This window comes from Erpetoichthys calabaricus, chromosome 3 (genome assembly GCF_900747795.2).
Source record: "Erpetoichthys calabaricus chromosome 3, fErpCal1.3, whole genome shotgun sequence".
Lineage (NCBI taxonomy): Eukaryota > Metazoa > Chordata > Cladistia > Polypteriformes > Polypteridae > Erpetoichthys > Erpetoichthys calabaricus.
In genome coordinates, this window is record NC_041396.2 from 269,978,583 (window position 1) to 269,996,279 (window position 17,697).

The 17,697-nt window shown below is 40.8% G+C and overlaps 1 protein-coding gene across 1 annotated transcript in view; it reads right to left on the reverse strand.

Moving 5' to 3' along the window:
- The window catches only part of actl6b (actin-like 6B), a 64,374-nt gene extending 47,027 nt beyond the window's left edge, over nt 1-17,347 (reverse strand). Inside the window, exons 1-4 of the mRNA XM_028798271.2 lie at nt 17,085-17,347; nt 13,359-13,435; nt 5,402-5,567; nt 4,224-4,324 (exon numbers count right to left, since the gene is read on the reverse strand). Coding sequence (XP_028654104.1) covers nt 4,224-4,324; nt 5,402-5,567; nt 13,359-13,435; nt 17,085-17,109 — 369 coding nt within the window. The 5' untranslated portion in view covers nt 17,110-17,347. The remainder of the gene's footprint in view (nt 1-4,223; nt 4,325-5,401; nt 5,568-13,358; nt 13,436-17,084) is intronic.
- Between the last annotated feature and the right edge of the window lie 350 nt (nt 17,348-17,697).

Sequence of the window (17,697 nt, forward strand, 5' to 3'; positions counted from 1 at the left end):
ATTTACAAACTAGCAGCAGGATTTTAAAATCAATTCGAAAATTGACAGGCAGCCAGTGTAAAGAAGCTAAAATAGGAGAGACAGAGTCATACTTTCTTGCCCCAACCAGAAAGCGAGCGGCAGCATTTTGGACCAGCTGTAACCTGTGTATCAAGGATTTGTTAATCCCAGAATACAGCGAGTTGCAGTAATCGAGGCGAGAAAAAATAAACGCATGAGTGGCTATCTCAAGATCCCTAGAAGTTAAAAAAGGCTTTATCTTACCTAATAGACGAAGTTGGAAAAAGCAACTCTTGACTACAGAATTTATTTGTTTCTCAAAAGAGAGGTTACTGTCAAAGGTAACACCAAGATTGCGGACTTGAGGTTTGGAAAAGACAGAGAAAGAGCCGAGAAGACCAAGACCAATTTGGGCTTTAGCTGATGGACCCACTATAAGCACCTCCGTTTTATTTTGATTTAGATCAAGAAAATTATTAGCCATCCAGGATCTTAATTCAGACAGACAGTTGTGGAGTTGATTTGTTGTAGAGTTGCAGACAGGAATATAAACCTGAGTTTCATCAGCATAGCAGTGAAAAGAAATGTTAAATTTCCTACAAATTGCTCCAATAGGGTGAAGGTATATGGAGAATAAAATAGGACCCAAAATGGATCCCTGAGGAACACCATATTTAAGAGGAGCAGTAGATGAAGAAGAGGAATTAAAAGTCACTGAAAAGTGTCTACCAGTTAAATATGACCTGAACCAGTTAAGAGCAGCCCCTTTAAGCTCAACAAGATGTTCAAGCCGCATCAGCAATATCTCATGGTCAATAGTGTCAAAGGCAGCGGACAGGTCAAGGAGGAGAAGGACTGCCGCATCACCTGAGTCAGAAATAAGAGAGATGTCGTTGAACACTTTCAGGAGTGCCGTTTCAACACTATGATAACGCCTAAAGCCAGATTGGTAGATCTCAAATAAATTATTAGAGTTAAGGTGATCAACCAATTGATTATAAATAATTCTTTCTAGAATTTTAGCCAGAAATGGCAGTTGGGAAATTGGACGAAAGCTGCTACGGGTCCAGATAAACAGCAGCTGGACTGGTCTGACAACATAGTGGTACAGTAAAAGAAGGGCCAGAGCACACAGTACTTCCTAAAGAGACTTTGGTCTTTTGATGTATACAGCAAGTGCTGGAGATGTCCTATCAGTGCATACTAGCTAGGGTGTTGTTCTACGCTGTGGTCTCCTGGGAAAGCAACTTGAATTTAAAAGTTGCCGACTTATTAGGAAAGTCTGCATCATCACTGGGTGAACTCTGGACACACTGGAATCTGTCGTTGAAAAGAGGACAGTGGCAAAATTGGATGCAATCTTGAAAAATCTCCTCCAACCCCTGAAGGATGCACTGTCTTGGAACGCTTTTAGCCACAAACTAAATCCTGTATGGTGTGCTAAGTAGCACCTCTGGGGGTCTTTTCTGCCTGCTGTTATCAGGCAATTCAATGCTTCCTCCTTACATCCAAGACTAAATAGTTATATTCTTTAATTTGCTGTTTCTGCACAAAATCCATTTTTTATTTATTAATTTAGCTGTCTAGTGATTGGCTGTATTATCTGTTGTGTCAGTCTGTATCCTTGTTTTCTTGTGTTTCTGCTATTGCATGCATCTAAATTCCTCTTTGGGATTAATAAAGTTTATCTAATCTAAACAAAAACAAATGTCTGAAATAGATCCATAGAACTTCAAACCCCTATTCTACAGGAACAATTTTTAAGGAAAATTCGGTACATATTAAGTAAAGCAGATGATCATAACAGTAGCAATTGTGCACAAAATGGCAACAGACATGAAAAAACAAAATGGCGTCACTGCTATTTACAAGACAAAATCCATCCATTTTTCAACCCGCTGAATCCGAACACAGGGTCACGGGGGTCTGCTGGAGCCAATCCCAGCCAACACAGGGCACAAGGCAGGAAACAATCCCGGGCAGGGTGCCAACCCACCGCAGGACACACACAAACACACCCACACACCAAGCACACACTAGGGCCAATTTAGAATCGCCAATCCACCTAACCTGCATGTCTTTGGACTGTGGGAGGAAACCGGAGTACCCGGAGGAAACCCACGCAGACACGGGGAGAACATGCAAACTCCACGCAGGGAGGACCCGGGAATCGAACCCAGGTCCCCAGATCTCCCAACTGCGAGGCAGCAGCGCTACCCACTGCGCCACCGTGCCGCCCCTACAAGACAAAATGCTAATAAAAAATAAAAAGAGCCAGATCAAAACAGTTACGTACAAAATGAAACTTCCAAATGATTTGCTGAACTTTAATATCCATAAAATGAGCAGAAGCAGTCAAGAAAAAATGTATTTAAGATGAAATAGATAATGAAAAGCAGCATAATCTAACAGTGGAGGGTCTACAGTATTAGTAGTTAATTTTTCTTAAAAATGACATTTTTGAAAGAAGTACCAAGTGGAAAGTTCCAGTCTATGGGTGCACAACTAGCATTAGCTGATGCTGAGTTTCCAGCCATATGCACAACTCTGCTGGCATTTCAATCACTTGTATAATGGGTCTGTTTTACCGTACGGTATGACAGGATCTAACCACGGCTTCCATCCACTGTAGTCAGTATCTATACGTGTGGTGACATTACCACACACCTGTCATCGTCATCATTAATAGATTTCAAATTAATTTTGGTAAACTCATTGATGAAAGATCAACATAACAGACTTGCAGTTAGAGTAAGCTATTCCTCCCACAACCCTAACCTTAACCACAATTACATAATTGCAGCCTTACAGCAGACAAAGTATGTGGATGTTTCATGAAAAACTTTCCACGATGTATGCCTTGGAATGCTCATATCGAAAAAGATACACATGACTGAGCATGTCATGAGTGATGTTTGAAGCTACAACACATCGGTGACATCGGTGGTTGCAGTTGTAACATTACAGAACTGCAGACTGTAGTTACACTCCATTGTCAGAAGAAGCTATCACAAGTACAGAAGAAGAAAATGCACAAATCCCTTTAAAGGGAAATTTGGAAGAGTAAATTAGTCACATACAGTATTGAAGTTGCAAAGAATGTTTCTCAGTTTTAAGGAAAGTTATTTCAAAAATTCATCAATAGTTTTTGTCACAATATGGGTTTTGGATGTGTCTAGTTTCATTTCTGAATGGTACTTTGATTATAGTTTTACTCTTTCTATTTTTCTTTATTTTTACCATTATTTTGATGACATCATCTGTCACCATTTTGTGCAAACATTTTTTCCCATGGTATATGCCATTTTACGTATTTTTAATCTGGGATTGCCCATGTTATTTATGGTAATAATAGTTCCACTGTGTATGAATGATTTGATAAAAGATTTGAGTTTTATGAATTTTGTTCGGTGAAATAATTATTGTTAGAGCTCAGATTTTTGAATAGTAAGGTTTTGACTTTCGCTTCATTTTTTGACAATGATTTTTTCTTTTGTTTTGCAGTTAGACGTCTGATATTATATTTTTTATGTGCCGACCTCTGCCTGTTAAATGACTCTGTCCTTGTCTCTTCCCTTAAAGGAATACTCTATCTATCTATCTATCTATCTATCTATCTATCTATCTATCTATCTATCTATCTATCTATCTATCCATTAAAACATGGGATTACATTTTTTTCCTAACCACCACTACAAACCACATGGGGGAAGCAACATATTAAAAAATATATCATTTTTGAATGGAGCATGTCTTTAATGCCTTCATTTCCTAGTCACAGATATTTGTAATGGCAACTCTGCATCTTGGCCATGCAGCTTCACTGCCTGCTCTGTCATCTTTTTAAGGTCTGTAATTAGGAAAGTGAATATGAACGGGGCTAAGACAGAGACAGAGAAAATAATGGTAGTAATTGTTTGGATGATTTGGTGTAGCCGTTTTTACTTTCTCACACATAGTAAAATAAACATCAAAAAGTATATGCAGGAAAGAATTTCACTCAACTATGTATATGTGACAATAAATTCAATTTGAACTTAATAAAAACATCATAATAAAGGAGACAGATATATATTCCTTGATGCAAAATGAAGACATACTGTAGATGGTCTTTGACCCCATTATGCCATCCTTGCTCTATAACCTCTTTACAATGAGCATATTGGCTTACCATCATCATGACAAGTTCTCCTTTACCTGGCAGGGCCTTGTCTCCTACTCACCGGTGCCTCTGACATTAGCACAGGGTGCAAGTGAGGCTCTGACTTCACGTGTTTGCTGTATGTGTGGTCCAGTATCGACTGGAAGCAGTCCCAATCCTCAACTGCAGAAAAAAGAGAACAGGCATAGGTGAGCTCCCTCCCTGAAAGAGTTGTAGCTTTTAATGAATACGTTTGTAATATGTTTAAAAGAGACACTTTTTCTCTACCCCAATTGCTTAACCTTCTGCCAGTAGGAATGATCAACACATCCTCTCCTACATTTGTTTTCACGCATTGTCAGATTACTGGTCTCTTTGGAGACTCAAAATTCTATAAAAAGATGAGAATTCTTGTCATACAGGCTAGAACTGATACACAAATGGGAATTCATTTCTTAAAGAAGCAAGGCAAAAGCCTAGGAATGAAAGCAAAATTCTGTTACATTATGCCAGAACCTTACAACTAACATTAAGATTTAGAAGAAGAATCAGACCATAGCAAACACACAGTTTGCAACTACCAGTGAGGCCCCATTTATATATACCACTGGCCATTTGTGACCGGAGTTCACATAGCAGCTTGAAAAGAACATGCATTGAAGGCATGTCATGACAGCAGTCATTATTGTGAGCTTTACAACAACAACAACATTTATTTACATATATAGCACATTTTCATACAAAAGTAGCTCAAAGTTCTTTACATAATGAAGAAAAGAAAAATAAAAGACAAAATAAGAAATTAAAATAAGACAACATTAGTTAATATAGAAAAGGACTAAGGTCCGATGGCCAGGGTGGACAGAAAAAACAAAAAAAAAAAACTCCAGAAGGCTGGAATCCTAACAAGGCTATAATACATCATTTAAAAATAGCAACTGAACCATAAATTATTAGGGATAAAAGCACACATTGCGTTGTGAACATTAGGGTCATATGATCAGTGCTGTGCAAGAGAAGCCCAGCCAGCCTACATATTACCAGACTCTGGTATCCAGGGTGGTGGAACCCAGCTGGATAACTAGATGCCTGCTCTCTCTGCAATGCTGCAGAACTCACTATAGGTGGGAAAGAGCACACTGATTTCAGCTGAGCACACTGTGACAGTGTGCTAGCAAGGATTAAGCCCTCCCAGACAACAAAAGAGGTGGAGGAGTGGGAGCTGCTAGGTGACCTCTGAATATTACATGTGTTACATACTCATTCCATTCTTCAGTGGAGACAGGGTCTCAACGTTCTCACGGGGCACATGTAAGGAGTTGGTATCAATATAATATGTCTTTGTCATTTTTTTATCTTTGTCATTGTCCATCTCCATCGTGGATTCATCTTGAACCAAATGGCCAACCGTGGTGGGGAAGTCAGCCTAGGAAAAAAAAGACAAGAACAAAGAAAGAAAGAACTGACTACAAAGGAGAAAGACAGCCATCTATTTTCAGGACTTGTATGGATTAAAGATATAGGGAATCAATCGGGAGCGGCATTGTTGGGGATAAGACAAGAACTAACCAAATATGACCATTCCATTGAAGGACACTTTGACTCCCACCCACTGAAATCAACACATTTTACAGTCACCAGTGAAACCCCATCTTTACCATGCAGAAGGATATCACTGTACTCTGACAAAAAGCATGTGGATGTGGAGGAAATGTGGAAGCTCCACACCAATAGTAGTTGGGCCTGGGAATGAAAACCTGTGTGTCCTTTGGCTGTGAAGCAGAAGTGTTAACCAGTTGAGGAGATAATAATAATAATAATTCTTTACATTTACACAGAGCTTTTCTCATTATTCAAAGCACTTCAAATAGACAATAGGGACCTATTTCAGCCACCACCAATGTATAGCATCCACCTGGGTGATGCAACGGCAGCCATTTTGCACCATTTTGTTCACTACACATGAGCTGTTAGGAGCTTAAGAACTGAGAGAGATGGCCAGTTAGAGACAGGGGATGATTAGGGGGCCAGAATAACCAGGCCATGGAGGACAATTTATCCAGGACATTGGGATACACCTTGCTCTTTATGAAGGATGCCCAAGGATCATTAATGACCACAGACAGTCGGCTTTACATCTCATCTGATGGATGGCGCAATTTTAACAGCGTGGTGTCCCTGTCACTAGAATAGGGCATTGGGATCCACACACAGACCACAGGGTAAGAATCTTCTGCTGGCCTCACCAACACCTCTTCCAGCAGCAACCCCAGCTTTTCCTAGTACTGGCTGGGCCTGAACATGCTTAGCTTCAGGTGGATGACCTGTTTTGAAGTGTATGTGATAAACGATGGAGAAAGTCCTGGACTCATCACTCTAAGGCATAAACAAGCACTTTCAACCTGGGGGAAGCCAGAACATCATTCTTTATTCTGCTGTATGAAGTTGTACCAACTGGATAATGGAAAATTCTAATTTGTGCCATTGTGAGAGTGTGAGTGTGATCTGCAATGGGCTAGTGCCCCATCCAGGGTATATTCATGCATGCTTGCTGAGGTAGTGATCCTGAATCTTTATTCCTTTCAGGCTTCTTTTCAATTATTTCTCTGTAGCATGACTGCAGATGCCATTCATTCTGTTATTCTGTCTACATGAGCTTTGCCACTTGGCTCGATGTTAAAAAATGGGTCACTGACATGCTACCTGACTTTCTACCCAGGTGCTCTCCGTGTTTGTCCTAGAATAGCTCAGAGGTTGACTAGCCTGGGTGTGACTGTAGGATTTCAAAAGTTATAAGGATAGATTTATGCCTGCCATTAACCTTAAACATTCACTTATAACATATGATTCTTAACATAAGGTTATTTAATAATTTCCATGAAATATGAACAGTTCCCTTCATGATGAATGACATGTATTTCCTCCTTTAGGAGACTCTGGGGCAGCCATTTAATTAGTCTTTATTACTACTTTCTGTGTACAAAAAGAGTGTGGCCCCTGAAGACCATCTGTTCAATGCCTATAAAAGCTGTTCAACTCCTTGCAAGATTTCATATTGTACTGTTATACAGCAATGAATCACAGTGGATTTAGTTTGATCAACAGAAAAAAAACTTTAATGTCAAAAACAGATCTCTGTACAGTGGCCTAAAATAAGTAGAAAAATATAACACAAAATAATTGATCTCATAAGTATTCACCTTCTGTAGTATGGCACACCTAAATCATAACTAGTGCAGCCAATTGGTTTTAAAAGTCACAGAATTAGTCCAATGGAGGTCACGTGCCTGGGATTTCCGTTGATTGTCATATAAATGCCTCTTTATGTGGAAGAGCCAACTTGCGGTGAGTCAGTATGGTGGTCAAACCCACACAATGAAGACAAAAGAACACAACAAGTAACTCGCAACTCTGGGAAAAGGGGATTGAAAGGCAACAGTCAAGGGACGGACACATGAAAATGACCAAATAAGTGAATATACCTTGGAGTTGAGTTAAGTCAATCATTAAGAAATGCAAAGAGTATGGCACTGCTGTAAATCTACCTAGAGTAGGCTGACCACAAAAACTGAGTGATGGAGGCTACCAGGAGACCTATGAGAACTCTAAAGGAGTTACAAGCTACAGTGACCAAGATTGGACTGTACCCGGGTGCTTCACCAGTCACAACTTTATGGGAGAGGAAGCCATTGTTTAAAAAAAAATCACATATGACATATCAGAAGGCACATGGGAAACTATGAAGTCAGATGAAAGAAGGTCTTATGGTCTGATGAGAACAAAATTTGAGATTTTGGCCATCAGCCTAAACACCATGCTTGAACACTCTACACTATCAAAACCCCATCATGAGGCATGGTGGTGGCAGCATCATACTGTGGGGATGCTTCTCTGCAGCAGGCCCTGGAAGGCTTGTGAGGATGGAGGGTGAAATGAATGCAGCAAAATCCTGGGAAATCCTATAGGAAAACCTGATGCAGTGTACAAGAAGCCTGCACCTTGACAGCAGATTTGTTTTCCAGCAAGACAACAACACCAAGCATAAAGCCAAAGCTACACAGGAATGACTTTAAAACAAGAATGTTTATGTCCTGGAATGGCCAAGTTAGAGTCCAGAGCTCAGTCCAATTGAGAATTTGTAACTGGACTTGACAAGGAGTGTTCACTCACAATCCACATGCTGCCTGACAGAGCCTGAGCAGTTTGACACATAAGAATGGGGAGAAACAGCAGAGTCCTGCTGTGCAAAGCTGATGAAGAGCTGTGCACACAGACTCATGGCTGTCATAGTTGCCAAAGGTGTGTCTACTGAAATACTGTTTTGAACTTCTTACAATCAATTATTTTGTGTAAACAAAGAATGCTTTCAAAAATGGAAGTGTTAATCATTTATTTTCATCAATCAACAAAATGCAGTGAATGAACAAAAGAGAAATCTAAATCAAATCAATATTTGGTGTGACCACCCTTTGCCTTCAAAACAGTGTCAATTCTTCTAGGTACACTTGCACACAGTTTTTGAAGGAACTCGGCTGGTAGGTTGTTCCAAACATCTTGGAGAACTAACCACAGATCTTCTGTGGATGTAGGCTTCCTCACATCCTTCTGTCTCTTCATGTAATCCCAGACACACTCGATGATGTTGAGATCAGGGCTCTGTGGGGGCCATACCATCACTTCCAGGACTTCTTGTTCTTCTTTACGCTGAAGATAGTTCTTAATGACTTTGGCTGTATGTTTGGGGTCGTTGTCCTGCTGCAGAATAAATTTGGGGCCAATCATACGCCTCCCTGATGGTATTGCATGATGGATAAGTATCTGCCTGTATTTCTCAGTATTGAGAACACCATTAATCCTGACCAAATCTCTAACTCCATTTGCAGAAATGCAGCCCCAAACGTTCAAGGAACCTCCACCGTGCTTCATTGTTGCCTGCAGACACACATTATTGTACCGCTCTCCATCCTTTCGATGAACAAACTGCCTTCTGCTACAGCCAAATATTTCAAATTTTGACTCATCAGTCCAGAGCACCTGCTGCCATTTTTCTGCACCCCAGTTCCTATGTTTTCGTACATACTTGAGTCGCTTGGCCTTGTTTTCACGTCGGAGGTATGGCTTTTTGGCTGCAACTCTTCCATGAAGACTACTTCTGGCCAGACTTCTCCGGACAGTAGATGGGTGTACCTGGGTCCCACTGGTTTCTGCCAGTTCTGAGCTGATGGCACTGCTGGACATCTTCCGATTTCGAAGGGTAATAAGCTTGATGTGTCTTTCATCTGCTGCACTAAGTTTCCTTGGCCAACCACTGCATCTACAATCCTCAACGTTGCCCGTTTCTTTGTGCTTCTTCAAAAGAGCTTGAACAGCACATCTTGAAACCCCAGTCTGCTTTGAAATCTTTGTCTGCGAGAGACCTTGCTGATGCAGTAGAACTACCTTGTGTCTTGTTGCTGTGCTCAATCTTGCCATGACATGAAACTGTCTTCCACAACCTCACCTTGGTAGCAGAGTTTGGCTGTTCCTCACCCAGTTTTAAGCCTCCTGCACAGCTGTTTCTGTTTCACTTAATGACTGTGTTTCAACCTACGTGTGACATTGATGATCATTAGCACCTGTTTGGTAGAATTGATTGATCAGACACCTGGCTATAATCCTGCAAAATACCCGACTTTGTGCAAGTGTACCTATAAGAATTGATGCTGGTTTGAAGGCAAAAGGTAGTAACACCAAACATTGCTTTGATTTAGATTTTTCTTTTGTTCGCTCACTTTGTTTATTGTTATCAATTTACAAAATGCAATCATTATTTATATTTCTGAAAGCATTCTTTGTTTACAGCATTTTTTCACACCTGCCTAAAACTTTTGCACAGTACTATATATATATACAGTGGTGTGAAAAACTATTTGCCCCCTTCCTGATTTCTTATTCTTTTGCATGTTTGTCACACAAAATGTTTCTGATCATCAAACACATTTAACCATTAGTCAAATATAACACAAGTAAACACAAAATGCAGTTTTTAAATGATGGTTTTTATTATTTAGGGAGAAAAAAAATCCAAACATACATGGCCCTGTGTGAAAACGTAATTGCCCCCTTGTTAAAAAATAACCTAACTGTGGTGTATCACACCTGAGTTCAATTTCCGTAGCCACCCCCAGGCCTGATTACTGCCACACCTGTTTCAATCAAGAAATCACTTAAATAGGAGCTGCCTGACACAGAGAAGTAGACCAAAAGCACCTCAAAAGCTAGACATCATGCCAAGATCCAAAGAAATTCAGGAACAAATGAGAACAGAAGTAATTGAGATCTATCAGTCTGGTAAAGGTTATAAAGCCATTTCTAAAGCTTTGGGACTCCAGCGAACCACAGTGAGAGCCATTATCCACAAATGGCAAAAACATGGAACAGTGGTGAACCTTCCCAGGAGTGGCCGGCCGACCAAAATTACCCCAAGAGCGCAGAGACGACTCATCCGAGAGGTCACAAAAGACCCCAGGACAACGTCTAAAGAACTGCAGGCCTCACTTGCCTCAATTAAGGTCAGTGTTCACGACTCCACCATAAGAAAGAGACTGGGCAAAAACGGCCTGCATGGCAGATGTCCAAGACGCAAACCACTGTTAAGCAAAAAGAACATTAGGGCTCGTCTCAATTTTGCTAAGAAACATCTCAATGATTGCCAAGACTTTTGGGAAAATACCTTGTGGACTGATGAGACAAAAGTTGAACTTTTTGGAAGGCAAATGTCCCGTTACATCTGGCGTAAAAGGAACACAGCATTTCAGAAAAAGAACATCATACCAACAGTAAAATATGGTGGTGGTAGTGTGATGGTCTGGGGTTGTTTTGCTGCTTCAGGACCTGGAAGGCTTGCTGTGATAGATGGAACCATGAATTCTACTGTCTACCAAAAAATCCTGAAGGAGAATGTCCGGCCATCTGTTCGTCAACTCAAGCTGAAGCGATCTTGGGTGCTGCAACAGGACAATGACCCAAAGCACACCAGCAAATCCACCTCTGAATGGCTGAAGAAAAACAAAATGAAGACTTTGGAGTGGCCTAGTCAAAGTCCTGACCTGAATCCAATTGAGATGCTATGGCATGACCTTAAAAAGGCGGTTCATGCTAGAAAACCCTCAAATAAAGCTGAATTACAACAATTTTGCAAAGATGAGTGGGCCAAAATTCCTCCAGGGCGCTGTAAAAGACTCATTGCAAGTTATCGCAAACGCTTGATTGCAGTTATTGCTGCTAAGGGTGGCCCAACCAGTTATTAGGTTCAGGGAGCAATTACTTTTTCACACAGGGCCATGTAGGTTTGGATTTTTTTTTTCTCCCTAAATAATAAAAACCACCATTTACAAACTGCATTTTGTGTTTACTTGTGTTATATTTGACTAATGGTTAAATGTGTTTGATGATCAGAAACATTTTGTGTGACAAACATGCAAAAGAATAAGAAATCAGGAAGGGGGCAAATAGTTTTTCACACCACTGTATATATATATATATATATATATATATATATATATATATATATATATATATATATACATATTTTGTGGTCCAGCGGGGCACGTACAGCCACCCTACCCCAACACAGAGAGGCAGACACAAGTTTACCATACAATACACCTTTTATTTATACAGCACAAGGTTTAGCTGACAGGGCAAAGTACAACACAGTCCCTTTTCCTCCTTCTTCTTCTCCTCCTTCCTCTGTTTCTTAGCCGCCTCCACCCCTCTTCCAGCAAGCTTTGTCTTCCTTCCTCCCAACTCTGGCTCCCGAATGGAGTGAGGCGGCTCCTTTTTTTCAGGTCCCGGGAGTGTTCCAGATGGATCATTAGTATATTACCTAGAATCACTCCCAGGTGTATTGGAGGTCCACTATGGGGCTCTGCAGCTCATCCTGGCAGTCCAAAAGGAACACAACAGAGCTGCACGAAATTCAAGCTCCTGGCATGCCCTGCGGGATACCTTGGTTCCACAACCGCTCAAGGGGGCTGCCCTCTAGTGCCCCAGGGGAGGTATTGCCTCATCAATGCACTCTGCCCAGGTCCTTTAATCCAGGTGGTGTCCCGGCTGGGTAATGGCAATGGTTGCCCGTCACAATATATATATATATATATATATATATATACTGTATATGTATACAGTATACAGTATATATATATATATATATATATATATATACTGTATATATATATATATATATATATATATATTGCATGTTCTCCCCGTGTCTGCGTGGGTTTCCTCCGGGCGCTCCGGTTTCCTCCCACAGTCCAAAGACATGCAGGTTAGGTGGATTGGCGATTCTAAATTGGCCCTAGTGTGTGCTTGGTGTGTGTGTGTGTTTGTGTGTGTCCCGCGGTGGGTTGGCACCCTGCCCGGGATTGGTACCTGCCTTGTGCCCTGTGTTGGCTGGGATTGGCTCCAGCAGACCCCTGTGACCCTGTGTTCGGATTCAGCGGGTTGGAAAATGGATGGATGGATGGATGTATATATATATATATATATATATATATATATATATATATATATATATATATATATATATATACACACACACACGCCCACACACACGCACACACACACACATACTATGATCTGAACATGCACCAGAATGACTAAAATGGTAGAAAACTTTAAAAAGAAACAAAAGGTAACTTCTGACTTGGCAGTCCAAATGAGGCATTATGCGGATGTATTGCCGCTGGTATAAAGTAGCTCTAATCACATTTCTTTACATGCTCTTCCTATGTCTATATGTCAAAGGCTTGTGCATTTAGTTACTCTGTCATTGTCTGTCTGCCTGTCTGCTTGTTTGTTTGTCTAATGTTATTGTACATGTAATGTAAGAACAAGGCCTGTGATGGACAGGCATCCAGTCCAGGGTCTGCACCTGCTCTTCACCCAGGACTGCCAGGAAACACTGTGGTTCTCCAAAACACTGTAATACAAAAAGCAGTTCCATATAATGGTTGGATTAATTGTTTTTATACATTACTTGACTTAAAATATGGTCTCTCCCCTAATGATGACTGTGAAAGTGTAGGAAGGGTATTTGGATGAAGCTGAGAACCTGGTAAACCAAAGCCATGGATGGCCAACCAGCTGTCTCTGTTGTGCATGTTTTGCATTCTCATACTTTTGTGGTATTTCACCTAAGCTAAGGGCAATCCAGGTTCAAAAAGCTGCTTACCTTAGGACAATCTTCACCTGCATAGCCAGCTCGTACAGAGTAGGACCCAATGTCAAAGACCAAAGCTCCAACCTCATCTAAGGGGAAAAAATAGTCACAAATAACAAAATACTGTACACAATAACAGTCATCAAGATGTATAACATATGATGCCCACCATTTATATGTAGGCTCAACATAATAAAATAGTCAGTAATCACCTCTAACAGCATTCATAAAAATGTACCTTTCTGTATGGAAACAGCTATCAGAAATGCCAAATGTGTTCTAGCAAAACCTCTACATTGATTACACACTTACTCATCCATAGTCTGTCTCTCCGCTCATTATAAACCTGCTCTACTGTTGGGGTTATGAGGGCGACGCAGTCTTCTGCAAAGCAATGGCCAGACATTAGCCAAGCCCACAGCAAAGGACATCAACCTCATTTCTGTAGTAGACATTGTGGGACACAGCTTAAACTGGGATCTTGGCACTTTAAGTATACAGCTTACTGTAATGCCAAACATTTTACTATGAATTATTTGTTTATTTATTACCTTTATTGTGTTTTTGGGTGGTTCCTTTTAAAAATGAGGCATACAAAAATCAGTCTTTTTCAGCATCCCCAAAACATTCAAACTAACTTAACTGGCAATCCCGAATCTCCCACAATGGCATATTGTACCTGTCTGTGCATGGCAGTGCCCAGAAAAAGCCTGACACCCCATTCAAGATCAGAGCTGCCAGGAAATGCCCAAGATCCACTCCACCCCATCATACATATAGAAGATTCAGAAGCTGGATGCATTTTATATAGACAATATCAATAACCATATCTACTGTAAATATAAAGTAAATCATATATAATGATGGATAAAGAAATGCAACACATTCTGGAGAAAACTCTGCTTCTAGCTTGTGTATTTTAACAAAGAGTTATCCATTTGTTTTAGCATTCTGACCAGCAATCGAGCTTGAGAAGTGAGACCAAACACATAAAAGCTCTTTTACCAAATGAGGATCAGATGGAACAAAACCTGAACAGATCACCTTTAAAGGGCTTTCATTCAAGACAACATCCATATACTTGGTCAAATGTTTTTGCATTTCATAATGACTTAAATGACTTCAGAATCAAAGGACTATGGCATTGGCCTGCACCAGGCAAACAGGCACAACAATAGAAAAATGTAGACAACAGGCCATTCAGCCCAACAAAGCTCGCCAGTTCTAGCCACTTAATTCTTCAAAAAAAAACCATCAAGTCGAGTTTTAAAAGTTCCTTAAGTCCTACTGTCTACCACACTACTTGGTAGCTTATTCCAAGTGTCTGTAGTTCTCTGTGTAAAGAAAAACATTCCTAATGTTTGTGCAAAATTTACCTTTAACAAGTTTTCAACTGTGTCCCTGTGTTCTTGATGAACTCATTCTGAAGTAACCATCTGGATCCACTGGACTAATACTTTCTGAATTCACTGTGTATATCCACTGTCAACCAGAGAGGCTGAGCAGTCCAGTGCAACACACAGCTCTTCACCAGACAGCCAAGTGCCTCTGATAAGGCAAACTCAAGAAAAGCAATGGCAAAGTTTGCAGACATAGTCCTGAAGTGCCTGTCTTCATGTCGAGCTAAAGCTGCCTAGACTAAAACTCTGTTTATTATGATTGGAAGCAAAATGGCTACTCACTGCACTGCTTGGCTAAAGCAATACACCTACAGTATATGAGTAATGTATTTGTGCACCCGTTAATTTACTATTCTAAGGAACAGTAAAGAAATCAATAAACTAAAGGATGTCCCAACAGTTCAGACCAGGGACCATTTAGCCCAGGTTAGCCCCTCCAGATATCACAAACAAACCCAGATGTACAAGGTGAGTCAAAATTATGTTAACATTTGAATGAGGGAAACAATTTATTCACAAAACATACTTCATATGTGCAAGATGATTTACAGGAATGTCTCAACCTGTTCGCCATCATGTTCAATACATGTACCATATGTGGCATATAAATTGTCCACAAAACGTGTATATAAGTACAGTATATACATAGCAGTACCATTAGTGTTAATATAATTTTGACTCACCCTGTATAGTTGCTTGTTGGACTTTTAGGACTTGATCATGTCATGCCCCGCCTATTATTTCAGATTCCCCACACCCCTTGATATTTTCATCTGGACCAGGGCCTGGAACAGTTTCAGCATTTAAAAAAGGCTGAGGACTCATTTCAGTAGGGCATACCACTGTCTGAGTTGTTGATCCACCTTAACAAAAGAATAAGTATTTGGGTGTCCGTCTGTGTGTACATCCGGCAGTTGCTGTGTCTCTGTCATTCCAATTGATGAAGCATCACAAACATTAACACTGCCTTTATGAATCCCATACCAAATGGCATATAACATGGACATATGCTTTGCATGGTGCACTACAAACATTGACACTGAGGTCTACATTGATTATTTAGATTTGAACCCCTCTTAGATAGGAAACACAGCCACTATTACATTAAATCATTGTTAGATGCTTTTTCTTTGAAATTAAGCTGTAAAAATTTCCATGACCATTTTTTAATGTTTATCATTATTCTGAGAAACATTGGGTGCCATTGCTACACTGACCAAGATCAGGCTTTCAACCAAGGATTCGAGTAACTGATTGATTGAGACCTCAGATGAGCACATCATCATCACATCATAAAAGACTAAAGTGATGAACCTCAGTGCAGTGCATGCAAATGCAGAATTCCTCGAATGTGGATGCTGGCCAAATGTCATAGTGTCATAAATACAAATGACTTTCCAAAGGACCATAATTGGGGGAATGCTTACGTTGTTGGGGGTGCTGCTGGTGGTATTTTATTGTCCCACTCTCCTTTGTTGTGCACTGGCCAAATATTTTGTTTGTTTATTTGACTAAACCTGCTGTGTTATTGTGCATCATGTATATTGAATGGTGCTGCATGTTTGTTTTGTAGTAATATATTTATAAATCAGCGAAAGTGCTCATAGCCAGTCTTCTCAGATGGGCGCTATATAATGTAAATTGTACTGAACTGAAAGCAATAACACCGTTTAACAACTGAATTATGCATTCATTAATTCCCCAGTACGGGATTGTGAGCCCATCCAGGCTGTATGGAGCGCAAAGCAGGAACAAGCCCTGATGCAGGGAGCCGGTCCATCGTAGGACACGGCAGATACGCCTTCTGCTTACCGCGTATTAGCTCACACCACCAGGACAATGTAGCACCTCATCTTCTGTCCCCACTCGGTTTATTAAATAACGGATTACCCTAAATGAGAAGTAACACGCTCGCTGAACAAACATTTGCCTGCGTGACATCCAATTACATTTCGATGCTATAGTGCACGAAAACTGAACCGATGTGCGGAATTATTGCAGGTGCAACAGAGACTCGTGTAAAGTGATGTGTGCTGTTACAGTGACCAGAAAGAACGAACACGGAAAAGAGCATTGAATCACAAAGCGATTCACTGACAATTGCTTGACCATCTTAAATGCTCTCCAGGATGGCACGTGTGCCAGGGTTGCCCACTCAATTTAGACATTCGTTCAGAAGCTCCACGGCCACTTTACACCTGAGCGGTGACCCCCGTCTACTAACCTGAACATTTAAGAGCAATCGCTTGACTACAAAGGAAAACCAGTTCTCTCTGCACAACCCTTTGCCGGCATTTTTTTCCTTTTTCATAGTAATAGAAATGCCAGTGCCACTTACCTCCGCCGTACACACCTCCGCTCATTTTTACAGGGCTGACAGAAACAAAAACGGAAAAAGAAATGTGCGGTTGTAGGTTGGGGGGGGGGGTGTAAAATGGCAAACAAATGACAAACCGATGGGGTGAGAGTGAGGCAGAGATGCTCAGATGATAGGAAAAAGACGGCGAAAAAGGATTTTAATAATTTCCAACATCAGGGGTCATCATAGGAACGAAGATCTCGGATAGCACTAACAATCATCCAATCACGTCCCGAACTGAAGGGCTCGGCCGCCCCTATTGGCTGGTCATCTTAAAGGGACTGCTAAGAGAAGGTAAAAACGTCGGCCGACTCGTCCTGGCCAAATGGCCCTGCCCAGTTAAACCTGTGCTACATAGACAATACATCGATCCGTTCTCTGTGACAGACGTGTGATACAAGATGGAATTGAAATTAAACGGCCCTAATTAGCCGAGGTTCTAACTGGACTCTTCGGAATTTAAGCCTGGAAAAAATATATGTTGTCAATGTGTAACATACCATAGCATAGCATTCACAGAACCACGAGAGGTAATTGAGGGCCGCGGTGGGCCGATCCCTGCAGTGTTGGGCGCAAGGCAGGAAACCAAAAG